The sequence below is a fragment of the Sardina pilchardus genome, chromosome 3 (assembly GCF_963854185.1).
Source record: "Sardina pilchardus chromosome 3, fSarPil1.1, whole genome shotgun sequence".
In the NCBI taxonomy this organism is placed as follows: Eukaryota; Metazoa; Chordata; class Actinopteri; order Clupeiformes; family Clupeidae; genus Sardina; species Sardina pilchardus.
Window position 1 is genome coordinate 33856393 of NC_084996.1, and position 10301 is coordinate 33866693.

The window sequence follows — 10301 nt, forward strand, 5'->3', positions numbered from 1 at the left end:
GTTATTATAGCACTTTAATGAGGAGGCTTTGGCCAAGGTCAGGCAAAATTACCCGCAGAATTACACTAACCTAAGGCCAGCTAAGCTGCCTCGCGCCTTTTTTTACTCGCACAAGTAAGACAAACTACACTCGGATAAGATGGTGGCACAAAGTATGTTTTTTGGCCGTCTTTTAAACATGACATAAACGTTGTGTGTGTGTGCGGAGGCGTTTCTCTCTGCTGCGCGTTCCTGAGCGTCTGGCGCTGGATTAGCCTTAGCAGAACACAATTAGCCCCTCAAAGCCGGGCACTGGAGGCAGGCCGCGCTCAGCTCCGACTCTTAGCCGGCCGAGAGTGTCGCCTCTGTGGGTTTACGTCCCGGTTGTAAACGACACAAAGGCTTTTGTCTGAGGGGGAGAGTTTTAGCCATGTTTGTTTATATATGCACCAGCCCCCCTCTGTCTCATGTCTGTGTTTGTGTTGTGTCTGCTCTGGGAACGTATTGTTGAAGTGCCATTTGCCCTGCTTGAAGACTTCCCCCTGTCATCACAGGACTTATGTTGTGCTCAGTCTAGGTCATTTGGTTGTCTTTTGTCTCATCTTGTGTTTCCTCTCGTGATTAGACAGTGACTAACAAAGTTTGTCTCTCATAGATCTCTCTGTGTAAAGTAAAGACAGGACACACTTTTTTTCAGCTTATAAAAGAGTGTTTTCATAAAAATGCACGTGCTTCTCTGCTTGGAGTGGAACTTTTTTTCATTTCGAGGCGCTCAGGGGGCCTCCACAAAAACACGAGTCACTCTGGGTGCATACGATAACATCAACAACGTCACTTCATTGCAAAAGCTGCATTCACTTGTCTGATGGTTCCCTAAGCCTTCTTTGTCCCTTGTTCTCTCCTGTCCGGTGTGTGAGGGTGCGCTAGCTTATTGCTCTGCCTCTGTGTTGCAGCGTGATGAGCAAGCGCTGCCAGAACCTGCTGCTGCAGATCTACCTGTACTTCCCCGAGGTCATCCAGCGCGTGACGCTGCCCGAGGCCGCGCTGAGCAGCCAGGGGGCAGCAGATGGCAGCACCTGCAAGGTAGGAACCCACACGCACGCAGCGCAGCTCCGCTCAGCTCAGCTCAACACAACACAACAGCAGCTGCTGGCTTCTCTACGGGTGAAAGTACAGATGCTACTCTGAGATTTTGAAACAATGTTTGCAGATGCTCTCATAGTTTTGCATCAGATGACTGATGTAATATTTCATGTACAAAAGACAGAGCCAAGGCTGTCCACTAGGCCTGATAATTTAATTAAATGGAGCTCCTGCTTGATGACTTGTGCTGATTAACACACCAGACGTTTCCTCACGTCTGAGCCAGCTCCAGCTCCAGCTCCAGCTCCAGCTCCAGGCCCAGATGAGCGGTCATGTACTGAACTGTGTTTTCTCTCCTAGCTGGATGTGCTGGTGCATCGTCTGATTTCTCTGCTGGGGGACACCGGGGACTCCAAGTCTGCCGAGAGTCGGGCCTCAGATGCCAACCTGGCCTGCCGGCGGCTGGCAGTGTCACACCCAGTGCTGCTGCTCAGGTGAGCGCAGGGTTTCACCTGGGTCTAGTTAAACTGCTGCACACCTGTGTAAAGGAGCTGGGTTCTTCTGTTGTTGTGTTTTTTCTTTGTGTTTAACTCTCATATTACTTCATAGTTAGTTACATAAAAGTATAGTAAAGGATACATTTATTTATACAAATGTTTGTCATGCATTAGAGACATTCATTCAAATAGTCTCTACATAAAATGCATGATTTTACATCCAGGGCAAAATCTGTGAAATAATGTGAATGTGCTGTGTCCAGCCATGGAGCGGTGAGTGACTGTTTGTGTGTTCCCACTCAGACACCTGCCCATGATCGCCGCGCTGATGCAGGGCCGCGCTCACCTCAACCTGCGGGAGCTGCGGCAGCAGAACCACCTGACCTTCTTCAACGACTCGCTGGCCATCCTGGAGCTGCTGCAGCCGCTGGTCTTCCACAGCCACCACCAGGGGGCACTGCAGGACTGCCTGCTCTCCATCATCAAGGTCCTACAGGTAGAGCAGCCAGAGGCCAGCCACACACAACACACTCATGACCACCATGATGATGATGATGATGATGATGATGATGATGACTGTTATTGTAGTGGTAATAAGGTGTGGGATGATGGTGATTTAATGGATGGACCCAAAGTCGTTTTTGCAAGGGAGAGAGATTGGAATCGGACTATGGGAATGCCGTATAACAACACGGGTATAAAACGGAAGATATGATGCGTCCCACATTTAGCAAATTGTTTGAGTCTTGAGGGGCTTGGACGGTCTTGTTTTTTTTTTTTTTTCAACGACTTTTCTTATTAAGGTTGGGTTTTAAAATACCCTGAGACATCAGTCATTATGATTGAATGTGTACAAATACATGAAATTGTATCTGACATAGTAAAAAGCACAATTGGAAGCTTATTAAAAAGTCACAATTATGTATTGCATATCAATAAAGTTCAAATATGTCATTTACATTAAAAAGAACTCCTAAAGAACACTCTAGCTCAAACAAGATGACAATCCCCTTCAATCTTAATCATATCACAAAGACATGAAGACAGAATGTTGATTTAATTGTTGTCACAGATTGTCAGTTTGTCAGTGTTACATAATATTTATTAAAGACGAAGGCCGAAAATAAGTTGAATGGCCTCTTATGCTGGAACTAGACAGCTCGATTTGCAGTTTGTCGAATTAAGGACAACTGGAGTTGACATCTTTCATTGTTCAAGATCTCTTCAAAACAAACTATATTTCTGCATTTGTCTCACTTTGTAGAACTTCAGGAGGACATCCCGCGCACCCACAGCCTTCATCAGCAAGTTTGTTCACTTCATACAGAAATACATTACCCATGATGCTGCAGCCGCCGTGACTTATCTGCAGAAGCATTCCCGTATTCTACAGTAAGCATATTCACTAATTATTTATTCTGAATAGTAGGTACCCCCTACAATTTTTTCAAAAGGTTGTTGATATTGTGCTATCGGATTAGCCTTCCCTTGGGTGCTCCTGAGGCAGTGTATTAAATAGCAGTAAATGGCTCTGCTCAGACACTGCCCTGTTTACAGCACAACTGGCTTGAACACTAAGGTTTTTTTAGAGACACAAACAACAACATGTAAGGAGTGAACTGCTGAATACAGTTAGACAAAGAATAGACAAATGGTATATAGCACTTAAATCACAGACCGAACCTTTACGAATATGTATATATTGTTAAAGGAAACCAGCAACAAGGAGTAGGAAACACATGGGAGACTAAGATTGAAACCCATGGTGTACTTCAGTGCCTCCTCCTTAACTCTTCCTGTTTACTCTGTTATTCAAGATTCAAGATTCAATACTTTTATTTGTCATTGAACAGTTGCCTGTACAACAAAATGCTTTGCCAGCAAGGTCACAAAGGTGCAAAGAAGTCAAAGACTAAAAGTGTAAAAAAGACTTTATCAAGTCATAAATAGGGCATCATAGTATATGATCATTATTATGTGAATGCTGAAGGCATCTAAATATATTTATCCTCTGCATTTCCCTCTTCCTTTTTTTCCATAGTAGATCATGTTAAACATGAGGGACGGTGTCTGTTCATCTTTGCTCTCTGTCTGTCTCCTGGCGACACAAGCTCAGTGTGAAGTTTAGTCCTCTTTTAAATTGTACGGCTCTAAGTAGAAGGAATACAAAAAGATGTGGATTTGAGAGAGAGAGAAAGAATTCACCAAGTCTTGGTGTGCATTATGTTTTGTGCTGTTGATGGAGGGCTAAATATTTTCACCTTGTCCAAACTATTGTGTGGAGTTATTTGTTGACGTGTTAGTGGTTTTGTTCGTGCTTGTTCTGCTCTAAATGTGACCCATGGTGCCTTAACTATGTCCTGTACTCCAACATATTTATTGTGTGACTGTGTCATGAGATTTAAAACAGGTTTCCATCTCTGTGTCCTGGACAGCGACTTGTGCTGACAATATATTTATGAGTGGTGTCCTGTTTCTCCCTCTCTCTCCCTCCCTCTTTCTCCCTCTCTTTCTCCCTCTTCCTTTTTTGGTCCACATTCTCTTATTCACATACTCCATCACATATTGCTCTCTTTCCATAAATTCCTTTGTTCCTTTCAATTCCTATCTTTCTATTCTCTCTCCCTCCCTCCCTCTCTCTCTCCCTTTCTCCCTCCCTCTCTCTCTCTCTCTCTCTCTCTCTCTCTCTCTCTCTCTCTCTCCTATTCTCTTTCATGCCCCGTCCTGTAGGGGTCTTTCATCAGAGAACCCGGAGCTGGCCCAGCTCAAGAGTCTGCTGGCGGGTCTGACGCTGCCTGTGAGGAGTGGCTCCTCTGAGAGTCCAGCAGAGGACAGAGACGGTACACACACCTACTACCCACACACACCACAGAGAACACACACCACCACAGAGTAGCACATTGCAAACACATTGCCTAACAGCGCACATCATACACTACAGAACCCAGCGCTGCTTAATGGGTCTGTTTGCCTGCATTTAACTAGTTGTGGGTGAGGTTCCCACTTTAAGAACTGTGTTTACAGTGAAGCTGAAATCCCCATTGGCTCTGTGGCCACTAATGTAAGAGCATGATGGTCCAGACTGACATGTTCTCCCCACTCCCTCCCTCCAGCAGAGGACTCCACAGGGTCCCTCCCTCTGGTCAGCATCTCCGCCTCCACGCCGCTGACCGCCTCGGACATGACCAAGTACCTGAAGAGGATGTCCAGAGGAGAGGCCGTGGAAGGTAGGGCTCACTGGCTCCAGATCAGTTCTCCACTCAGTCTGCCATGTCCTTCCTCTCAGGCTCTGTCTAGAGCTGGGTTTCCATTCAACTTTTGAATGCACATTTTGTCTGGAAACATGTCAAATTTGAATTGAGTGAAAATTCTATTTGTAAGATGTATGGAATTTGTGAGTAAGACTGATGGAAAGTTTATTCACATAAATTCACATTGATTGCAATTCAGCTGTGTTCCTGTATGAATTGCCCTGACATTTTGATCCCATAGCTGATCACAACGCCTCCCTTGAGTAAGAGAATGTCCATGTATAATCGGCATAGCACAGCAGATGGGAAGGCACGCAGATGCACATTTGCTTTAGCCAAATTTCCAGGAATGCACGACCGAGCTGAATTGAAACCCTGCTATTGTTGGTCTCTATCTCTTTCCCTCGATCTGTCTTAACCATAATCCCTCCTCATGTGTGATGCCAACCCTGATCTGCAGATGTACTAGAGGTTCTGACAGAAGTGGAGGAGAAATCAAAGAGGAGCCCAGAAATAATCCAGCACTTCACCGTAAGAATCTCCTTCCTTTCATGTCATCTGCACTGACAGCTTCATAGGCAAACGGGAAAGTGTTTTGGAATGTGCCGAGGTGTTTGTTTTTTAACTGGTACAGTTTTCATTCTCTGTTTCTAGAATGATCTCCAGAGACTGATGAGCTCTCCTGAGGAGCTGTGTCGGAACATGGCCTTCAGCTTGGCCCTGCGCTGCGTCCAGAACACGCCCAGGTAGAGTAGTCCGCAGCGCCACAGATGTCCTCTTTTTCCCTCAAGTGTTTTCTTCGCTGCTCAAGCACCCAGTTAAGTTTAGTCGAAAAACCATTTGCCAGAGTATTCAATGGAGTGTTCCTCCAGAACTCCTCAGTTTGGGGATCAGCTGGAGCTACAAGAATCTGTATTGGACACTAGACTATATTAGATGTGTTGTAATGGAATAGAATCTGTACTAGACGCTAGACTATATTAGATGTGTTTTAATGGAATATAATCTGCACTAGACGCTACGCTAGACTATATTAGATGTGTTGTAATGGAATATAATCTGCACAAGACGCTACGCTAGACTATATTAGATGTGTTTTAATGGAATAGAATCTGTACTAGACGCTAGACTATATTAGATGTGTTTTAATGGAATAGAATCTGTACTAGACGCTAGACTATATTAGATGTGTTGTAATGGAATAGAATCTGCACTAGACGCTAGACTATATTAGATGTGTTGTAATGGAATAGAATCTGCACTAGACGCTAGACTATATTAGATGTATTTTAATGGAACAGAATCGTATATGCTAGACTATATTAGATGTGTTGTAATGGAATAGAATCTGCACTAGACGCTAGACTATATTAGATGTATTTTAATGGAACAGAATCGTATATGCCAGACTATATTAAATGTGTTTTTACTGGAATAGAATCTTTACTAGACGCTAGACTATATTAGATGTGTTGTAATGGAATAGAATCTGTACTATACGCTCGACTATAGATGTGTTGTAATGGAATAGAATCTGTACTAGACGCTAGACTATATTAGATGTGTTGTAATGGAATAGAATCTGTACTAGACGCTAGACTATATTAGATGTATTTTAATGGAACAGAATCGTATATGCTAGACTATATTAGATGTGTTGTAATGGAATAGAATCTGCACTAGACGCTAGACTATATTAGATGTATTTTAATGGAACAGAATCGTATATGCCAGACTATATTAAATGTGTTTTTACTGGAATAGAATCTTTACTAGACGCTAGACTATATTAGATGTGTTGTAATGGAATAGAATCTGTACTAGACGCTAGACTATAGATGTGTTGTAATGGAATAGAATCTGTACTAGACGCTAAACTATATTAGATGTATTTTAATGGAACAGAATCGTATATGCTAGACTATATTAAATGGGTTTTTACTGGAATAGAATCTGTACTAGACACTAGACTATATTAGATCTGTTGTAATGGAATAGAATCTGTGCTCGACGCTAGACTATATTAGATGTGTTTTAATGGAATAGAATCTGTATTAGGCGCTAGACTATATTAGATGTGTTTTTACTGGAATAGAATCTGTATTAGACGCTAGACTATTATTAAATGTGTGTAATGGAATAGCCAGGTAATACTAAATGTCTCAATTCTACTACTCTTTTGAATTCCCTTGGATTCTTGTCACATAAGTGAACCCAGTTAAGTCTTTCAGTAGACTGTATCATTCAGCAATGTCTTGACTGTGTAGTCTGTGCATAACTCACAGGTGTCTCTCTCTCTCTCTCTATTCCAGTCTGGCTGCTGAGTTCCTCCCCACCTTCATGTACTGCATGGGGAGTGGAAACATTGATGTGGTGCAGACGGCCATCAGGAATTTACCAGAATACGTCCTCCTCTGTCAAGGTACTGTAGGGCTCTTCCACTCATGCACCAACGCAGATGGTTCAACTTTTGCTGTTTATAGTCCATCAACTATTATTCTGTTGTAATGTTCTATGTCATCTGTTCTTACAGAGCATGCTGATATACTGCTTCACAAAGCCTTTCTGGTGGGGATCTATGGACAGATAGATACCAGCTCCATCATCTCTGAGTCAATGAAGGTGCTCCATATGGAGGCTACCACGTAAAGGCCTACAATGAGGCCAAGAGGCCTAGCAGCTGTGTCATGATTTTTTTTATTCTATCAGAAATTCTCATTTCTGATAGAACATCCACCTCCTGCATTACTGCAAACTATTTTTATGTTGTTCTTTCTCAGTCTTTTCTGAGGATTTGGTAAGTTTTGATAGAATATTGTTATCATTGCACAAGATCTAATTGGACAAGGAGAATGACTTCTGTGACTTTTATTTTGTACTCGTTCATGTCTTGCATGACAGTATTCCTGTTCAATATTCATGAATTAATGATTGTTATAGAAAAGAAACAAAAATAATAAATTGCAAAGTTGTCAATGTTTTCTTGTTTGAATACCTCATCCTTGGAACATATCCATGTAGTTGGGAAAGCACTGTTATGAATCCCAGTGTCTATTCAGAGTGGCATAATCCAGGTAGTTAAAACTACTGTTAATATGAAACATTGTTTTCCTTTTTAATAGACCTGTTAGTCCAGACCCAGGGCTGCTGGCATTGGGTCAGTGGCTTGGCTCGCTCCACTCCAGTCCACAGCTTCCATAGAACTCTGGAGGCTGCTGTCGCCATCTCTGGCTCTCTTTGTTTCCCCTGCTTTCCTTTCTGACTAATTTAAGCCATGCTGTGAATGCTGTGATGGAAGCCAATTTGCCATGAAAGTGAGTTGTTTTCGCCTGGCGGTGTCACTGACTTCATCCAACTGCCTCTTCACAGAGTCAAAAGAAAAAGCACAAAGCGTGGAGATGCCATGCAGGTTAGGGCCTCCCTCCCGATCCCTTCCCCAACTCCGGGGAAATTAACCCTGTCTGTAATTGTTGGATCACATACACCGACACCCCAAGCTTGAAGGCTGGATGCAGGTAGCGTTGCGGTTCCCAAAGTGAGAATCCACCTCGCAGGTATCAGGTTACGGCGGGGTCCTGGTGCAGGGGACCCCTGTGTGAGATGGGGGATGAGTGTGTTGTTGTGGGCAGGCATGCCCGCACTGGTGGGGGAGGGTGCCGCTGTCTAATCCACTGTTTTCTCTGACAGCAACTCAGTCGTCAGTCGCACATTCATTTCGATGAAAGGAGCTTCCTGATAGCGGGATGCAGATATCATCCCTGCAGACATCTTGTCCATTTGAACATGTCAGACACGATAAGAAGAGGCTGATGGTAGGAGTCACAAATGATCGCAATTCATCCCGTTTTAAAACAATTTCATTAAACTTCATTTTCGGTCTTTTATCTTGTTTGCTACATTTGCAACATTAGTTGCTTTTGGGGGGTTTTCATCAGTCTATCACTCGCCTGCCTTCATCAGTTGGCTTATTGTTTTGAGAATTCAATTTCACAAATGCGTTCAAAAATGAGTTGTTTAGTCGCACATCCCCACTCTGAAACTGATCTTGTTTTCCATTGTTTTCCAATCATAAAAAGTTTGCACAGATTTGCTCTCTATGCTTAAGCAAACCCCCTTGTGTGACCGACTAAACCTCACCCAGCGTTTTCTAATTCCCTTCATTGTGTTTTTTTTACCCCCTTTTGTTCAGACTCTAAAGAGCTTCTGGTGGCAATTAGCGTGACGAGCTAATTGCTGTGCAGATGTTGTAATTACTCTCATCGTCTTCTATCTTTTTTTTTCTTTTTTTTCTAACTGGATGAAACGCTTGATCAGTGCTAATTGTGCTTGAAAGGTGTCATGTAACACAGGGTACTTTAGAGAAGGGGGGGGGGGGGGTAGTTTCATCGGCCTGCTCCAAATACCTTCAGCTCCCTTGGTTCTTGGTTGGACGCCAGGAGTCCATTGGCTAAGTGTCATTGGGGCAGAACAGGGATGAGTGACGACTGTAGGATGGGGTGGGGGGTGGGATGTGGATTGAGAGGGTGCTTAGGTGTTACTGAGGGACTCTGAAGGGCCACTGACAAGATTGTAACCGCTGAGTTTTTCATCTTGTTTTAACGCTCTGTTTGTCCCGAAAGGCCTCTGTAGTTCTGCCATGTGAGTGTCAGAGTGGAACATCTCAGATCTTGACTGGACAGGACAGTCCTACTTTGCCTAGTTGAAGACAATAGGACACCACATTGCTCTTGCTATTAAGGTTCAACATGGGCTTCAGACTGTTTAGTCAGTCCTGTCCCCTTATCTTCATAATGCGGGTGTGGAGAAGTGCTGACGTCACCAATTGACAGTCGCTCGTCTCAGGTTCGATTCCCGCCATTACCACTCCGTGTCGCTTTGGATAAATGTGTCAAAGTGCCAAATATCAGTTACCTTTAACTTTATGTACCTTGCAGTTGGTGACCTCATTGGTGCGTCTTGATGCAGACGGGTGTCCAGAAGTGCTTGAGAGGGTAGAGGGGCTGAGGAGAGCTCCCCTCCCGTGTCTCGCTCCCCTTCAGGAGGGGCGGAGATGTGCTGCTACCTGCCCAGCGCACACCTGTTGCCTCTGTCTTCCCCTCGACAGCAGCCTTCTCCTTAGATCATCTCCTCTGCCTCCACGCTTGAGTTGCGCTTGGCTGGCGTGGAAGAAAAAATGCGGAGCGCTTTTCGCCTCCTTTCTCCCCTAGCGCTTTGAAGTGTAAAGTGTGATTGCTTTTGGATCGCGTCCGCTCTTCTTGAAGGTTTTGACATGAAAAGCAGCCCGGGCTCTCAGGTTTAGCCCATTGCCAGTGATCCAGGACTAAACCAATCATGCTGCTGACTAGGAGATACAATTACCAGAGTGAGTGGGGGGAAACCAAGCCAGAAGGATAAGGGCGGGATCCACCCCAAATACAAGACAACACAACACAACACATCATACCTATACCACCAGTGGCCCCTATCCCTAGTAAAGACACAAGTATCGGAC

The 10301-nt window shown here is 44.0% G+C and overlaps 1 protein-coding gene across 5 annotated transcripts in view; it reads left to right on the top strand.

Moving 5' to 3' along the window:
• The window catches only part of ints1 (integrator complex subunit 1), a 29659-nt gene extending 21869 nt beyond the window's left edge, over positions 1 to 7790 (top strand). For 3 of the 5 annotated variants that reach the window (XM_062532967.1, XM_062532966.1, XM_062532969.1), the window contains exons 39-48: positions 933 to 1062; positions 1423 to 1556; positions 1863 to 2055; positions 2824 to 2951; positions 4290 to 4399; positions 4673 to 4786; positions 5271 to 5341; positions 5465 to 5556; positions 7123 to 7232; positions 7344 to 7790. In XM_062532967.1, the coding sequence (XP_062388951.1) occupies positions 933 to 1062; positions 1423 to 1556; positions 1863 to 2055; positions 2824 to 2951; positions 4290 to 4399; positions 4673 to 4786; positions 5271 to 5341; positions 5465 to 5556; positions 7123 to 7232; positions 7344 to 7459 (1198 nt within the window). In that variant the 3' untranslated portion in view covers positions 7460 to 7790. The remainder of the gene's footprint in view (positions 1 to 932; positions 1063 to 1422; positions 1557 to 1862; positions 2056 to 2823; positions 2952 to 4289; positions 4400 to 4672; positions 4787 to 5270; positions 5342 to 5464; positions 5557 to 7122; positions 7233 to 7343) is intronic. The other 2 variants (XM_062532968.1, XM_062532970.1) reach the window with 1 other exon arrangement.
• The last annotated feature ends 2511 nt before the right edge of the window (positions 7791 to 10301 follow it).